A 17,979-nucleotide genomic window follows, 5' to 3' on the forward strand; every position below is an offset into this window, starting at 1 on the left:
GCCAGAGAAATGCATTATTATACAAATCATTTGTATACTCGTCTGAGTATCTGCAAGCTATTGTAGAAAATATAGCCTATATTAAAAATTAATATATTAAAAATATGACCTTTTGAGTCCTTTCTATATTTTAGTCTTGCATCACACAGAAAGAAGCAGTCATCTCCAAAAGTCTCCAGTAGAGGCCGCCATTCTCTCACAATGACTGCTGTGATCAGCGTTATTGTTATGTGTGTGTGTATTAATACTGTTATTCTCCATTGTGCCTGCAGGTGGCGCTGCCACTTGTAATTGTTAGTTGTTGAGTAAGTAGAGAATGTTGGCTGTTATTTTAACATGGTTTACACCCAAGTGTTTTCTACATGTTGATATTGAGAGACACAACAGTTATGTCAGATGTGCTGCGTGGTGTGGACTGTGCTGGACTGGTGATTGTCTGGGTTTCTTGTTTTTATTTTTTTAATACATAATTTTATATGTTTTATTTTTAATAACAAGTAGTTATTTGTAGTTTAGTACACACATAGTTTGGCAAATAATAATTATTCTAATTTGCTTTATGAATATCCAGTAAATTGGCAAATGGTTATTCCACTTTTTATAGTCTTGATAATAGATAAAAAAAACAATTAAAAAAAAACATTTGCATATCCACCTATGATGTCCACACTATTGATTTTCTGCATCATCCTGTGGCTTGAAACATTCTGAACGCTGGATTTGTCAATATTATATATAGGCCTACGTTTTTGTTCCCTGTAAGATTTCACTTATAGGACGTTTTTATTCTGTAGTTTATTCTTAGATTTTTTTTATATTTTGAATATTTTATGCTTTAAAGTAGTGTACACTATAGGATTTGTTCATTCAGGTCAATCCTTCATAGCCGCTAATGTTTAGCTAATGAATCACAAATCTGAGCTTTTGACATATTCTTTCACATCTCTGTGCCTGAGAATGGCTGAATGACTTTGTATTGTATATATGGCAGTGTCTACTAGTTTATTTGTTCTATTTGATAGCAAGGTTTAATGACAGTCATACAAGATAAAATCAAGATGGCAGAAAAATGCCAGCATTGTTTTCTTCAGAGATGTGATTCATTCATCAGTTTGTTTGGTGAGCTTACTTGCATCCATATGCGGAAAATAAAGTCATGACTCATGAGTCGATTTGAGTCACATCAGTCCATCCTGAAGGCCAGTGAGAGCACAGGGTAGATACACATGTAATGATTGTGATGACGTGCAGATAGTGAGTATGTCCTGGTTTGATACTGATAACTGAAGATGCAGGCAGTATTTCCAGCTGTGTGACAGTGAACTGTGCATGAGTGTTTACCGAGATTTTACAGAAGAAGAAAAAAACGTTCGATTTTTTTAGACAATTGCAAAATTCCAACGACAGAGATAAGAGATGAGAATCCATGTTTAAAAAATTCTCTACACCACAGCATTTCTGATTACTGAAAATTACTGTGATTAGGATCAATATTATCTGCAGGGGAAACTTCGGTACATCCCCTTCATAGTGAGCTCAGGAAGATAAGCATGCTGTGCTAGAACAATAACGTCTAAGACTGTAAATGTAGGTGTTGTTACTGGCTCTTAGACCAAAAGACTGATGTTTACTGTTTGATATTTGACCATTTTACATGAGTTTTCACTTGCAGGATATGTAGAGTCACAAAAACTGAGTAAATGAAAGCAATTAATATGCATTTACATACAAAACTTAATTTGCAAAACAGTAGTTTAGACTAGCTAAAGTGTGGGACATTTTTAAGGTAGCAGACAGTTCAGTTCAATACCACTGTGGCATTTTTTTTATCATATTTGAGAGTTCTGTCTGTCAGCACATGAGCCTAATAGTAAATGAAAAAAATTGAAGATGGATTTCATAGTTTTGGGGAAGTCCAATGACCATGTGCACTAGAGACATGGTCTCTCTCATGACGTCTCTGTCTGAACCACTGAAACTCTAGAAAAATGATGGATCATTACTCCAGTGCATGACGGCTGTCTCTCCTGAAAGAAGCACATCACATGATAATCATAATAAAGTATTCTAAATGAAGTCTGGAAAATGACTCGCATATGCTGTTTTCCCTCTCATAAAAGCTAGTTCCTCTGAAATCCTCTTTCACCTCCCCCAAAAGGCCACATCCTCTGATAAAATGTATCTATTAAGGACATCTACAGCTCTTCTCGTATGTGCTCTTTTCTGACGCCTATGCTGCTGTGTGGTGTGGTTTGTATTTTTCCAATTAAAATAAAAAATGATTATTCAATAAACCCCATTAAAAAGGCATCCTTCTTTAGCCTAACATGTTTGTTTTTCTAATTGGCAGTTTTCCCCTTCATCTGTTATACCACTTATATACAACCTTTACAGTGTTATTTTATATACTTTACGTTATATTTCTATATTAGTGCAAGGTCTAACACGTTTGCAAAAAAGTAATAACAAAGATATTTTTAAAGACTATTTTTGTCCTTTTATTTCATGTCACAGGTTTTATCAGGATTTCAGCTTTCAGAAGTCAAAGTTCAGAGGAATAAGAAGCTTTTCAATGTGCATGAAGGTGATTTTCTCATATTGAAGATAGTTATTCATTTATCATTAAATATTTTTCACTTATTTAATGTTACAACATTTAATCTTTGTCTGAAAGATTTGTACCAAAAATTTGACAATAGAATAATATTTGTTTTAGTCTGATCAGTGAGGCTTGACACCATCTTTCATGAGAATGTTTCTGGATTACAACCATCTCTTGATTCGTGAAATGTAGTAAAATAAACAAGTCAAGTTGTCCTTTATGATTAAGGAATAGTCAGTAATATTACTGATGTTAAGAAATTCTACCAGCTTTTCTGTGAAAAGGAACATTTCCTCTTTAAATATAAACTCTCATGCATGCAAGTGAAAAGTTTTGGCAAACTCAAGAACATTAGATCTTGTTGTCAAATATGAAGTTCTTTCATGAAACTCTAGATGGCGCAGGCTGATAGGTCCTTAAAGGTGTTCTAAGCGATGTCGCGCGTTTTTTAGGCCAAATTTTTTTTGTCACATACAGCAAACATCTCCTCACTATCCGCTAGCTGCCTGTCCCCTGAACACACTGGAAAAAAAAACACACGGTCTCTGTAGACAGCCCAGGCTCCACAAATGGTTCCAGCCAATAACCGACAAGAAGGATTTGGGGTGTGGTTTGGGGGGTTAGTGCGCGGATGAGGAGGAGGGAGGGTCTAGCTAGCCTTCGTTTTGTTTGACAATACCAGAGAATGTCTAATAAGGCGAGAAGTTTCACTCTCAGTAAACTTCCGGCTTATGAACTGGTTGCAGTTCCACTCTGATTCCATATGAGGGCGCTCACAGGACGAGTGCAGAATGAATGGAGGTCTATGGCGCTATATCTCCATCAAAATCTACTTTTCTCAGGATATAATTTTTTTGTCTAGTAATTTGAATGTTGTATTCGAAAGGAGATGCAAAGAAATTACACATTACTGGGTGTTAGATTTTTTAGAGTCACTTATTTGCTTTAAAAAGTATTTTAAAATGTCAATGACGTCATACACATCGTACGACCAGAGATACTGCTTTATGGCAATACTTCAGTCACTTTGGTGCTTTCGCACTCTGCACTTTCTTTTCTCTCGAGGCATCGACAACACAGCTGACACAGGTAAATACACGTGCTAGAAGAGGTTTTTTTTTTTTTTTTCTGGTCACGCTTTGGATGCCACAATGCCATCAAGCGGCATCTCTGGTCGTAATCAGTCCTTCACTGACCAATCAGCGTTCATTAGCAGAATGCTAGCGTGTTATGGGCAACAACAACTCAACTTGTAAGAAATCGAAAGGACTTAAGTACTCGTTCATTCAACTTTCGACCTATAACCCATGTTGAACTTGCAAAACCTACAATCAAATCTGAGATTTCTGAACGGCAATCGGGTGAAAGAGACACATTTAGCCGCCTAGCCCCATAGACTCCCATTCATTTTGCACTCATGGGTGATCGCCCCCAGTGGAACTCTGGTGGAACTACAACCAAAATTCGGTACATAGGACTTAATAGGGAGTGGGCAGGCTCTCCGTAGACGGGCTCTGATAATACTTTAAACGTCAACAAAGTAACGCCCAACAACTCAACCTGCTTGCAATCACAGCTATAGGGCACAGCTGATTGGTTCCTGCTGTATCAGTAGCCAATGAGCTCAACCTTCAAATACTTGGTCAGCATTTGCAGCGAGCTTCCAGAAATCCTCCATTTTCCCCAGCTCCACCTGTATAGATCTGCTATGGGTAATTCATGTATGCTATATTGTACAGCAGCAGCATGTCATACTAGCTCACAGCAGTGTGTTGTGTGTGTATTGGCAGTAGAACGTCCTGTACATCAGAAGCAGCAGCGTAGCAGATCGATTCCACCAAGACCAAACATATCAACATTGTAATATCCATTACTATGCTAAACACTCCAAGAGTCATCATGACAGAAACAACATTATTCTCTACTAGGAATCTAGTAAATTACTAAGCTATTATCATTGAGGTAAAATGGTTAGCATGTGGTTTCTTTGCTTAGGTGGTGTGAAACTATGTCCTGTCTGTGTTATATAATATATAGCATTTAGATATAGGTGGTTTCTTAGAAGGGAACAGTGATTTATGTGAATGCATCCCACAGATGAAGCCATCGCCTGCAGCGCAAATGCTTCTAAAGGTCAGGTCTGATGTTAGCTGGTTATAAATTATGTTTGTTCACACAATCACACAGAGGAACAACACGCAAGACATTCACTTGAACAGACAAGACTTTTAATAAAAGTCAAAGACTGATATGTGTACATAAATATGGCACTTATCATAATATGAGATACAGCATAAAAAGCAAAGACATACTTAAATGAGCAACGAGCACATTAAGATCTGATATGCCACTAAATGAAACAATGGCAAAAAATTGCCTACTCAATATTGCAGACTCCCTTTTTAAAATCTAAACAGCTTCAATACAAACAAACAGAGGCACCAAAAGTTCCATGAGAGTCTTATTTGTGCACGTTTCATGCTTTTGGCATTTACCTTGAGAACTTACACTGCTGATGATTGCATGCTTTAGGACATTTTATAAGTTAGCACTTATTAAAATGGGAAAATACACCAAAGGGTGCGTACTCTTCTACCTTTCTGGTAGTTCTGCTTAACAAGCGTCAGTTACGGCACATGGTGCCAACACGTTCAACCTACACGGTACTGCAGTCCATGCAGAACCACAAATAATAACACTTCAAACTCAAAAAAATGTTTAACAAAAAAACTCATGCCATCATTAAATAAGATCTAATCTTTCGTGAAAATAATGACAAGGCTGATACTGAGAACCATAGCAAAAGGGTAATAACCCTTTAAATACAACTAATAGTGTATTCACCATAGTCATATGTCAAATGACAATATTAAAAATACAACAGAAATAAATCTCGGCTTGAATTGAGTCCATATCATGACAAAGATTAAATATCTATTAAAGTATCATTGTACTTTTAAGCTGTGCAGACATTAAAATGAAATTTTCATTTCAAAACATCAGGAACGGCATGACAATTTTTGATAGTCAATTAATTTTCTGTCTTTGCTGAAAGCGAAACACTGCATGACTTGACAAAAACAAGTGAGAAAATGGTGATTGTGAAAGTGGTGATGATTTCACTGTGGGTGGAGCTACACTGCATTACATGACAGACTGGGACGAAATCACTTGTTGTGGTTGAGGTTGAGATCTTGGTGTAGCACACTCAGTGCCTGAATCTTTGTCTTATCTAGTCTTTCAACAAAAATCATAAAGCCCCATCCTGAGACTGAAGGGTCAAAATCTCTGCTGCCAGTCTTTGTGGGTCCAGGAGAAATGGGAACATGTCCATGGCCCTGTCCACCAAACGTGCATTGAAAATTGCGAGTAATTTCTTCCTCACCTGCTCCCGTTCGGACCACTGAGGACTGTGATTGGAAGGGGACCAGTGTCCATGTCCTCTCTCTGGCTGCATGGCATTATGGGATGCCGGAGGATAGCCACTGTAATGGTCGGACCAGTAGCCCTGGTGTGGAGGAGGCCCTCTGCTGTGTGGAAATGAATACTGGGACATGTTGGCAGGAGGGTAAATTGGACCTCCGCCGTAGGAGTGATAGCGGGGTTGTCCGTAACCCGGGTTTGGTGAGCTCCTGTGGTGCTGACCGGCTCCACCAGCGCTCAGGGTTTGGTAGGAACAGCAACTGCAGGGTTGGCTATTGGCCGGAACGTAGTGATGCCGCCCATTGCTGGATGGTTTGGACTTCCTTTGGTCGCAGTAGCGATCACAATGGGGAGCTTCATGAGAATGACATTCGTAAGAACCCAAGCCAGAATCCATACACTCTTGAGTTCCGTTGGGAAAAGAATCCAGGCTTGTTGGCGAATGCCGACGTTCTTTTTTCGAAGGAAACTTCCTTTGCGTTAGCTGGGGGGCTCCTTTAATGACAAGGACATTTTCACTGGCGTAACTCTTCTTGAGAGATCCGCACACGTCGAGGGACAGTTTCTGTTCCATAACTTCATCCAGGGACGGACTCTGACTGGAAAGCGGCTGAGGTTTGTGCGGTGTGGATGAATTTTTGGCTTTCTCCCGGAGCTCGTCGGCCAGGGCACGCTGGGATTGCTTGGTTCGCTCCGGATGATGGAACTTACACTTGATTCCGTAAGTACACTTCTTTCCTGCATTGAAAATGGGAGTTTAATTCTTGTTCACAAATAATCAAATCAAATAAATGCAGCCTTGGTGAGCATAACTTCAAATACATCTGAATGACTTTTGAACAGCAGTGTATATTGTTTATCAATTTCTTGGATCTGGATTATCCCTTTCTATCTCCGCCATAGCAAATACAAATGCCACACCCTGATAATTACACCAACATGTCACCACAAGGCCACGTGAACACACTAGTGATTGTACAGTGTCAATCATTCAAGTCAGAAAAAAAAAGTCTCACCATAAGGACAGGGCTGTTTCTTAGGTATACGTGGAGTCTTTCTCAGAAAGTTGTCAAGGGTGGGTCCATGTCTTCCCAAAGGGTCATCTGGAGGCATAAACCTACAAAAAAAAAAAAGTGGATTTACTCAAATTGGAATTAATTAGCAGCAGGGCTTTTATCAAACAGCTAGACGTATGCTGCAATGACCAAAATGCAACAGTACTTACTTGTCATTGACGAACGAGTACATCAGAAGCCTCTCCTCTATAAAACGCTTCCACTCAGGACGTTCTCCTTGCAGATCTCGGTAAGTGTCATTGGATACAATGATGCCGTCGGATTCATACGCCAGCTTCACGATAAAACGGTCATCATAGCAAACCACCCGTTTTCCGGCCACCCTTCTGGATGGTGTGAACACCAAGAGCTTCCTCCGTTCTAATTCCCGCAGAATGTGCTGATCTGAAGAAAAATGTTCATGAAATTTGATATGAGTGTTGACGCGTTTTGCAATTGTGTCACAATTAGGGCCGTCATTTTGATGCTTTAACTTAGTACAATTATAAAAAGAATTGACCAGTAATAAAATTAACATATTTAGTCATGCACCCTGACCTGTAAATACATTTTGTAATAAGAAATTGGAGCATTTTAAACTTGTAGTAACATCTAAATCATGTTTGCACTTTCTAAAATCAAATGTCTTAAAAAAAATTTTTTTACTTAAAAATCCAGCTCTTATGGTGCAAAATGCTGAAGAAAAAAACTGTAAGACATATATGCATTGGCTAGATGCATATGTCTCATGCATATATATATATACAGAGCAGGTATTTGAAAAATTTTATTAAAAAACTTGATTGTAAAATGAATTTCTGTGAAATGTAAGCCAGTGATAGGTTTACAGTATGTGCATGATATGGAAATAAAATAAACAATATACTGACTTCTAAAATCACTTTTTGCAATATAAACGTAATGTTTTTTGTCAGTCAAAATAATGTCCTCAGCAAATATCAATATTTGATCGACATGAGATTAGCAGCATATCATGTAGTTTGACATATTGCTATTTACATATGAGGTTAACACCATATCATTAAATTCGTTTGACATAATGTTCTTGATTTACAGCCAATTTTGATACGCACTGTCTGTTCTGTTAAAAATAAACAAGTCTTGTTGGTATTCAATTATACTTTTGGACCAGCTAGATCAAACACCCCAAGGGAGAAAGATTCTTGGAATCTTAAAATTGCTTGTGATTTCCATTGGGCACGTGCCCATTTACACAACGACAGTTTATTTCAAAGGAAGCAGGAATTCAAACATATTTATGCCATGTTTGCATAGTGAAATGGCAACAGTTGAGACAAATCAACACGGTTATATTACTACATGGTATTATTACTACAACCACAAAGTTGCATTATTTCCCTCTAGCTAGGTCAAACTTCTTGAGGGATTGGCAAACATGCAGATCAAACAGGCTGGTAGAAAAGCAGCAGTCGCGTTATTACACTGCTCTTCTGCGGCCTTCTTTGTTTTACGAGGAAGTAATGAAAGTTTTAAAAACCCAAGGTACTTGCCAATATATCCGATGACATACTTCATTCAGTCAGCTACACAACTGAAATTATTTTAGGGTTTTCCCATACTTCCAGTTCTATTATTTGACACCTGAGTTTGAGGTTTAAAACCAGAAATAAAAAAACATGCTCCATGTAAACTTTAGTTGAAAAATCAATCATACATAATTTGCTATCTATTGGCATCATCTGTTGCCTCTTTGTTTGGCCATTTGGTTGCTATGAGGAAACAGACACTGCTGATGGGAATGTCCTTTTGGACAGCAGGAATTGTTCCTGACACTAGGTGCATTCCCTTTGCCTCACCTGTAATGGGTACATCAGGTCGCGGCTGCTCTTTTCTCCAGGAAGGCACAAACACTGTGATGTCAACGTGACCCCGCTCCAGGAAAAAGTTCACTGCCAGCTGGATTCCCAGACAGGAGAAAACTTCCTTGTTCCCGTGGCTAAGAAACAGTTTTTAGAAATTAGGTTTGAATTTGCATAATAAAACTGTATTGCATGTTGTACAGACATTAATTCATTTGGCAGTCACTTTCATCCAGAGCTACTTACAAGCAAGGAATATCAAAAGCATTTTATCATATTAAACTTTTCAAATTTAAAGTTATTTTAGAGCAAATCAACTACATAAGCGACAGACATTATGAGATCTGCTGAGGAAAGCAGTAAGATATCAGTTTCGTTACCAGTTGAGCTAAGGGGAATGTTAAAGTTCGTTCAAATTAATGTTGTTATACTTCCTTCTAGACAGTGGTAGACAATAGGGCGGTGATGTACAATCCATATAAATCACAAAACAAAAGCAACTACAAAAGTGGTGCAAGTGTTATTTGTTTACAATAGATACAATTAGTACATTTTAATTTAAATCCGAACTGTAAATCAACAGACGTGGGTGTGTGAAAAGTGGAAACTGTCTGTTTCAACGGGGTAATTAAAAGTGTCTGATTTATAGGAACAAAAATAGCACAAAGACAATCAGACAACATGTTGCAATGCTGTTGGGCCTGTTCGTTTTCACAGTGTACTTTTCACAGACATTCTCCTTCAGGATAGAAAGAAGGAAGGGAGGAGACTGGAAACGCCACTGATTTGCATATAAGATTATTTGCATACTGGAGTGATGACAGCTACAGGAGCCTGCAGGGGCAAATCTGGACTCTACTTGCAACTGCAGGTGAAATTACAAAGGGAAGGGAGGATTTTAAAAGTTCTTAAAACACGCAGAGGGTGTAAATGCTTTAACAGATCACAAGAAAACTGTGAATTCGCATTGGAAACATATGATCTAACTTCTCCAAATAACTTCCTAATTTTCTGGTCTGACATTTGGAATGAATTACTCATTACGACAAATCCCACGCAAAGAATTTGTTGAGAAAAACACTATGATTTGGAGTGTCCAAATACCATTCAGTCTGTCCAAAAAGGATTATCTGTTTTCCGTTACATGATTCCCAAAAACATATACGTGCTCAAATAAGCGTTCAGTCATGACTCATTAAGTTGCCCTTCACATGAGCACAAATACACCTCTGTATTCACAAAAACAGAAGGAAATGGACTTGATTTGCACATTTTTAGGAATGCGTGTGAGGAAACACTGGGTTTTATTAAACTGCGACAATTACTGCATGATTGTAAAAAACAATACTACAGTACAAAGGATAAAAATGTCTCAATATCGTTCCCTTAATTTGTAAACACTATTCATCTATTTTACAGTAAACAATAATGATGTAATGAACATTCCTTGATTTTTCTATCGTAATAATTATTTTGCAAAGCCAACTATAATTAAGACAAAAAGTGTGGCACTATTAAAACGTTAGCGCAACAGGGCAACTTTTTGCTAAACCATTTTTGATATTCCGTTTGGTTATAAATGGCAAAAAAATTGCACACTTCAAAATATTTCAAAAAAAGTAAAGCGAAAGCAGCCTTAAATAGAACAATATGTACTAGTTCTATGAAAACTGTTATCTAGTGATTTTTTTTACCTGTTAAACATTTGATACAAAGGAAAAGGTCATCAAAACTAATATTGCCTTTAAATTTGCTGTAAATAGTAATAGCAAAGGGATGGAAGATGTAGTGTCATTAAAAGCATGTCATGTGTACAGTAAACTCACCTCATGGCTACATTAGACCCATCAATGACTATAGGTCTGAGTGCGTCCTCATCCTCTACCAGCGGTTCCGGAGCACTTGACACTGCCGGAGCACTTTGATTTTGGGTCTTACTGGAACCATCCCCACGTGGAACCAGCACCGGGGAGGCTGTAGACTCCTCTCTCTCTTCAGATTCCCCAGCAGCCTGTATCAGCTCCCCCAGAACCCTGTTGGTGTCTGCGCTGAGGCCGAGTTTCAGGAAAGCGGCGCGCACCTGCGTTTGGGAAAACCCCAGCTTGAGGAACAGGTCGAGCTGGGTCTGAAAGTCAGACCCCAGTTCTGAGGATTCATCTGGAGTCTGGCTGGGCTGAGCCGGGTCCATTCTAATGTCACGGAAAACGGGAGGGCTGTACAGAGACGTAGGCGCTGTTACCCATGCGTTGGTGGCGTTTGCGTCAAATTTGTGTGATCCTATGCTGGATGACCAAATGGAATCCAAATACAATTGTAACGTGGGGATGGTGCCGATTTCAGCACTCATCTCTTCATCTGGGAAAAACGTCCTCGTCAGTCACTCCTGTTTACAGAAAGCGCAATGTTAGAGATAAGATAAATTAAGCATTTATGGTTAATTTATTTATAACTTCAGATGACAACATTTCTAATAATCTGAAACTAAGGTATCATCCACAGATCACATGGCAATACTATGTGACAATCAGACTGATATTTCAAACATTTATGAATTTATGAATCTAATGAGGAATCTTAAACTAATTAAAAATGACTAGAATAGCTACAATTCTGATATGGTTAAAATAAAGACAAACATTTCATTCCAAAAAATACATCTTTTTTAAATAAATATGAGTTAGTTCTATAAATGATTAGTGAATATTTATCTTAAAACTTATAAAATGTAGAAATATTTATAAATAGGTATTAAATCAATAACATCTAGAAGCAAACAAGCTATAAAAATCAATGTATCTAAACTGTTACTGCACCTTTTGAACAGGAAATGTCATCTTCAGACGTGAAACGTTAGGTTTCAAAGCCATTTAGGTTTCTAAACTCATCTAGTCTTGTATATTTTCACTACAACACCGACATCACATTATTTCATAGTTTTAATTCTCTTTATTTGCGGCGCGTTCCCGCATTCCAACACACGGACGCGCTCTATCCCCCTTCATCACTTTGTTTACAAAAGTTTTAAAGTTTATTTCTGCATACTACTTGACAAAATAAGTAGCCATTAAACAGTTCGCTATCAGAAATGTCAATGACAACTAGTAGGAACGTCAATTTACCGAATCTATCGTTTAGTGTACTTACATGTACAGATACATAAGTTAAAACAGTCATACGAACCTTTACTTTATCTGTTCTCTGTGTTTTGAGCTGCTGTCTTGAGGTAATTAAGTTAATACGTTCATAAGTTTCGCTCCTGGTGAACCCAAAGCAGTAAAATGCTGAAGAGAGTTTCGACACACCTTTATGTTAGAAAACGCAAAACCAGGAAGTAAGTCACGCACGTGTTGACGTCACGGAGGCCTTTGGATTTTACCAGACAGTTCTCTTTTTCCTCCATTAAGAATAATAGTGTTTACTGGTATATTTTTTTATCCAGTCCATATTAAATTTATAAATATTACCCTTGAAATTATATCTTATAAACAGATTTATTTGTGATATTGATATATTTTGTACATTTTGTGGTTTATATGCAGGAACATTCTTTCATTTATTTTTAGAGTTGTCCTCATATTCGGCTTGTTTTTGGTTAGATTTCTGTTCATTTATTAAGGGCCCTATCATGCCCAGATGTCAACTGTGTTTTGGAAAAGTTTTATTCATATTTTCTTTTCCCACTCATGACAAATCTTATCATAAGGAATATCTTTTAATTAACATGTTACTTCTAATAGCTAAATGTTGTATATAATGGTGAAATAAGCCTTTGTTTTTAAAGGCAGAAGTTATTTAAACACAATATTAACTTTGAAAAATAAGCTGTAAAATGTGTTAATATTTGTAAAAAAAAAAAAAGAAGAAAAAAAAGAAAAAAGTTATATGTGCTCCTTATGAATTTAATTTCATAGAGATACATATGACAAATCTAAACCATGTTTTACACATTTTATGTCAATTGTAAAAATAGGCTATTCATTTTTAAAATGAAACCTCCCGTTAGAATCAAGTTTCACATGTCACATGATAACTGATGTCATGAGAACTTTAAGTTCCACTTTTTATTTCCACAAAACCTCAGAACCCATAAACCAATACAATGATCTGAAGAAACTATAGCCTAAAAACATCAATAACTATCTTCATTTAAACTCAATAGTCTTAATAATAATTAAGAAGATAACAGTATAGGCCTAGTCTGTGATGTTATTATTGTAATTTATTTTTTTATTTTTTTTAGTATGATTCTTTAAATTAACCTTTTAAAGGGATACTCCACTTTTTTTGGAAATAGGCTCATTTTACAACTCCCCCAGAGTTAAATAGTTGAGTTTTACCGTTTTCGAATCCATTCAGCCGAACTCCGGGTCTGGCGGTACCACTTTTAGCATAGCTTAGCATAGATCATTGAATCGGACAGGACCATTAGCATCTCTCTAAAAAAAAATGACCAAAGAGTTTCGATATTTTTCCTATTTAAAACTTGACTCTTCTGTAGTTACATCGTGTACTAAGACTGACGGAAAATGAAAAGTTGCGATTTTCTAGGCTGATATGGCTAGGGACTATACTCTCATTCCTGTGTAATAATCAAGAAACTTTGCTGCCATACCATGAGTCCAGCAGGCGTAATGATATGACACATGAAAATAGGTCTAATAGGTTAGACAAACCGTTGGAAGTTACCGTTGGAAGTTACCGAGCTGGGGACTATTTTCAGGCGCTGCGTCATATCATTACGCCTGCTGGACTCATGGTACGGCAGCAAAGTTTCTTGTATAGTGTATAGTAATTATTGAATGAAATATTCTTGAATGAGAGTATAGCCATATCAGAAAATCGCAACTTTACATCTTCCGTCGGTCTTAGTACACGATGTAACTACAGAAGAGTCAAGTTTTAAATAGGAAAAATATCTAAACTCTTTGGTCATTTTTTAGAGAGAGATGCTAATAGTCCTGTCCGATTCAATGATCTATGCTAAGCTATGCTAAAAGTGGTACCGCCAGACCCGGAGTTCGGCTGAATGGATTCGAAAACGGTAAAACTCTGGGGGAGTTGTAAAATGAACCTATATCCAAAAAAAGTGGAGTATCCCTTTAAGCAAATGGTTTGTGAATTTGTGAATTTGAATTCCCCTAGAATATATATATATATATATATATATATATATATACACACACACACACATGACAGTGAGAAGTGAGTGTGTAATTCCTGGTGCTTTTGTAAATTCTCGTTATTACTCTGTAGGTTATTATTTCCTCAAAACCAGCAAAGTACTACATATCACATTTGGTTGATGTTATCTTCAGGTCAAGGAATACAAATGTCAAGAGAATAACTATTACAGAATCATGAACATTTTTGTATGTGTTAAAAGTAATTTCCTTTGTGGTTTGCAAAAGAGGGAAGGCCCTAAGTGAACACTCACTCAGACCACAGTTGCATAGATTGCAGAGGCTCCTCTCACGCCTTCAACACAAAGCAAGAATCTTTTCTTGACAAGCAAACAATGAATGACAAAATACTGTGATGTATTGTTTATTTGTGTATTTTATTTAACTGACAGGAGGTGTTGCTGCTTATGATACATATGCTGTAGTTTAAAGAGATCAAATTACATTTAAATCACATTTAAGTGGTGATTATGTTTATTAAGACTAAGATTCCCCTTATAATGTTTAAAGTAAAGGAGATGGTCGGGGTCTTGCATGAACTTTGTGGCATTTTACCTTTTTAATAATTTTTCTTCTGATTATGATAGTTGTCGCAAGATGTTCATCATGTGAATGAGATTCATCCTCTGATGGAGAATGTTTGGCATCTTCTCCTGTATGCTCTTCTCCTGTATGCTCCTCTGTATGCTCTTCTCCTGTATGCTCCTCTCCTGTATGCTCCTCTCCTGTATGCTCTTCTCCTGTATGCTCCTCTCCTGTATGCTCCTCTGTATGCTCCTCTCCTGTATGCTCCTCTGTATGCTCCTCTCCTGTATGCTCCTCTGTATGCTCTTCTCCTGTATGCTCCTCTGTATGCTCTTCTCCTGTATGCTCCTCTGTATGCTCTTCTCCTGTATGCTCCTCTGTATGCTCCTCTGTATGCTCTTCTCCTGTATGCTCCTCTGTATGCTCTTCTCCTGTATGCTCCTCTGTATGCTCTTCTCCTGTATGCTCCTCTGTATGCTCCTCTCCTGTATGCTCCTCTGTATGCTCTTCTCCTGTATGCTCCTCTGTATGCTCTTCTCCTGTATGCTCCTCTGTATGCTCTTCTCCTGTATGCTCTTCTCCTGTATGCTCCTCTGTATGCTCGTCTCCTGTATGCTCCTCTCCTGTATGCTCCTCTGTATGCTCTTCTCCTGTATGCTCCTCTGTATGCTCCTCTCCTGTATGCTCTTCTCCTGTATGCTCTTCTCCTGTATGCTCCTCTGTATGCTCCTCTCCTGTATGCTCCTCTGTATGCTCTTCTCCTGTATGCTCCTCTGTATGCTCTTCTCCTGTATGCTCCTCTGTATGCTCTTCTCCTGTATGCTCCTCTGTATGCTCTTCTCCTGTATGCTCTTCTCCTGTATGCTCCTCTCCTGTATGCTCTTCTCCTGTATGCTCCTCTCCTGTATGCTCCTCTCCTGTATGCTCCTCTCCTGTATGCTCCTCTGTATGCTCCTCTCCTGTATGCTCCTCTGTATGCTCCTCTGTATGCTCCTCTCCTGTATGCTCCTCTGTATGCTCTTCTCCTGTATGCTCTTCTCCTGTATGCTCTTCTCCTGTATGCTCCTCTGTATGCTCCTCTCCTGTATGCTCCTCTGTATGCTCCTCTCCTGTATGCTCCTCTGTATGCTCCTCTCCTGTATGCTCCTCTGTATGCTCCTCTGTATGCTCCTCTCCATGCTCCTCTGTATGCTCCTCTCCTGTATGCTCCTCTGTATGCTCCTCTGTATGCTCCTCTCCTGTATGCTCCTCTGTATGCTCCTCTGTATGCTCCTCTCCTGTATGCTCCTCTGTATGCTCCTCTGTATGCTCCTCTCCTGTATGCTCCTCTGTATGCTCCTCTCCTGTATGCTCCTCTGTATGTTCCTCTCCTGTATGCTCCTCTGTATGCTCCTCTCCTGTGGACTGAGATTCTTCTTGTTGAGAAGGATGTTCCTCGTCTGAAGAGGATACTTCTGTTTCTTTTTCTTTCCCATCATTCTCAACAGAATCAGGTAAAGCAACATCTTCATTGCTACTGTCACCTACTATATTTGACCCCTCTCCTAATTTGCCATTAAAATTGATGATTGTTTGGATGACTTTTGGACCAGGGAAGTCCATAGCAATTATACCTACACAGTGTGGTCTATTGGTGTCCCCCTTAAGATCAAGAAGATAATCATCAACTTGTTTATTCAGTGTTTTTGCAATTTCTAGCGGTTCCTCGTTTTCTCCTTTGGCCCCAGTGTATGTGAGCATCATCTCATGATCACACTTTTCTGAAGCTAACTTGATATTTTGTCTCATTTGTTTTTCTTTTGTATCCATGTCTGCATCCAATTCTGTTATATGAACAGGAAGTCCTAATTGTAATGTTGAACTCTGAATCAAGACTATCTTCCCTCTCACCTGTCCCATTGTTGGAATCTCTTTGTCTCTCCACAGAGGATATTTATCTTTACTTAAATATGCTGTGACTTGAGCAACAGCACCCTCATCTGGAGTCACTCTAAGCAACAGTGTCTCTTTCTTCTGTTTCACAAGAAATGTCAGCAGAGTTTTCAGAACATAACGAAGGGTCTCTGATTCCTGGACGCTTCCAGTCTTTTCATACTTGATGCTGTCGGAAGACACGTGCAGTTCAAAAAAGCGTATGCCTGCATCCAGTTGGTTGTGCAGTCCCCATGCTTGAAACATTGGTGTGGATGTTAAGCCTTTGTTGCTTTGGTGTGTTCCAGGGATTGATATAGCTGATAGAAGCTTGTTATCTTCTATGTTCATCATCCACTCGTGATTGACATACTTGTAACTGAGGGTTTCAGAGATGCTGACATGTTTCATACCCTCACACGTACAGATAGCCACCCTGCAGGTAAAAAATATCGATTATAATACTATGCACAATGTGTCACTTTTTCTCACTTTAGATTCAGTCTAAATGTTTTCATGTTTGTCTGCATATTACTCATCACAATGGAACTTACACTATAAACACAGAGAGGTACTGAAAGTTTCCCATATTCTTAGCTTCCTTCTGCAGGAATGTCTGCAAAAAAATAAAATAAAAAATTATATACTGATATAGATGAAAATAATGATATAGTTATATAAAGATTATAGGCTTGAACATTAGTCTCTGAATATTTCAAGAGAGCTAAAATCACTCATCACATTATTAAACATTGCTATTGTAAAACAAGTGCAATCATAAAAAGCTAGTTTCACCATTTTGACAGCAAAGATCACCTGTAAAACCCACACTTCAACAGTTCCACATGTTAAACGTGCAAGAATTTACACTGTTAAAAGTAATTTGCATTTAGCCATCATGCCATCTTAACCACATGGAATTCATATTTAGGAATGTGTTACATAATGATTTTCAAACAACAATATATATAGCCTATATATATATACTTACAAAGTCATGTGTAGAAATAAAGAATGTTTTTAGAATAGGTTTACATTGAATTCGAACCCTGGCATCAGACAGTTCGGTGATGTTTGCCGTCTCTCCTTCTCCCATGTACTTTACATCTTTAACTGATGCAGTTGTACTGCATTTGACTACATTTGCCTAAACGGTGAATGTAAAGTGAGCCCTGAAATAGTTTGCATTCATTCTCCATACACAGACGGCGTATGAAAATCATCAAAAACTTTATAACTGACAGATGAATTTAAAGAGAATGAATTAAGCATTTTCCAAGAACAGCATTTATGATATCTTTAAAATAAGGGCACAGAATTGTTCTGAGGAAAGTAGATCTTAACTTAAAGGTTACACTTTTACAGTTAGGGCAAGTTGTCACATGTTTTAAGTCTTATACATTTATATATATATATATATATATATATATATATATATATAT

At 37.9% G+C, this 17,979-nt stretch overlaps 1 protein-coding gene across 1 annotated transcript; it reads right to left on the reverse strand.

Annotated features, from left to right (window-relative positions):
- Window positions 1-4,813: 4,813 nt before the first annotated feature.
- zc3h12ab (zinc finger CCCH-type containing 12Ab) lies at window positions 4,814-12,254 on the reverse strand. The gene is made up of 6 exons (XM_084131979.1): window positions 12,102-12,254; window positions 10,748-11,304; window positions 8,919-9,058; window positions 7,251-7,485; window positions 7,042-7,142; window positions 4,814-6,763 (listed from the first exon to the last, which is right to left on the reverse strand). Exons 2-6 carry the CDS (start codon window positions 11,266-11,268, stop codon window positions 5,853-5,855), a joined length of 1,908 nt encoding a protein of 635 aa, XP_083988105.1. The 5' UTR covers window positions 11,269-11,304; window positions 12,102-12,254; the 3' UTR covers window positions 4,814-5,852.
- Window positions 12,255-17,979: the final 5,725 nt, after the last annotated feature.

The sequence above is a fragment of the Abramis brama genome, assembly GCF_963993115.1.
Source record: "Abramis brama genome assembly, chromosome: 12".
Lineage (NCBI taxonomy): Eukaryota > Metazoa > Chordata > Actinopteri > Cypriniformes > Leuciscidae > Abramis > Abramis brama.

Bases quoted from the DNA above. Each gene is read 5' to 3' on its own strand.
- zc3h12ab (XM_084131979.1), bottom strand. From the start codon at position 11,268: ATGAGTGCTGAAATCGGCACCATCCCCACGTTACAATTGTATTTGGAT. The intron at 7,486-8,918 runs GTGAGGCAAAGG...ATTTTTCTTCAG, and splicing joins ACCTGATGTACCCATTACAG to ATCAGCACATTCTGCGGGAA. The intron at 7,143-7,250 runs GTAAGTACTGTT...TTTTTTTTGTAG, and splicing joins TACTCGTTCGTCAATGACAA to GTTTATGCCTCCAGATGACC.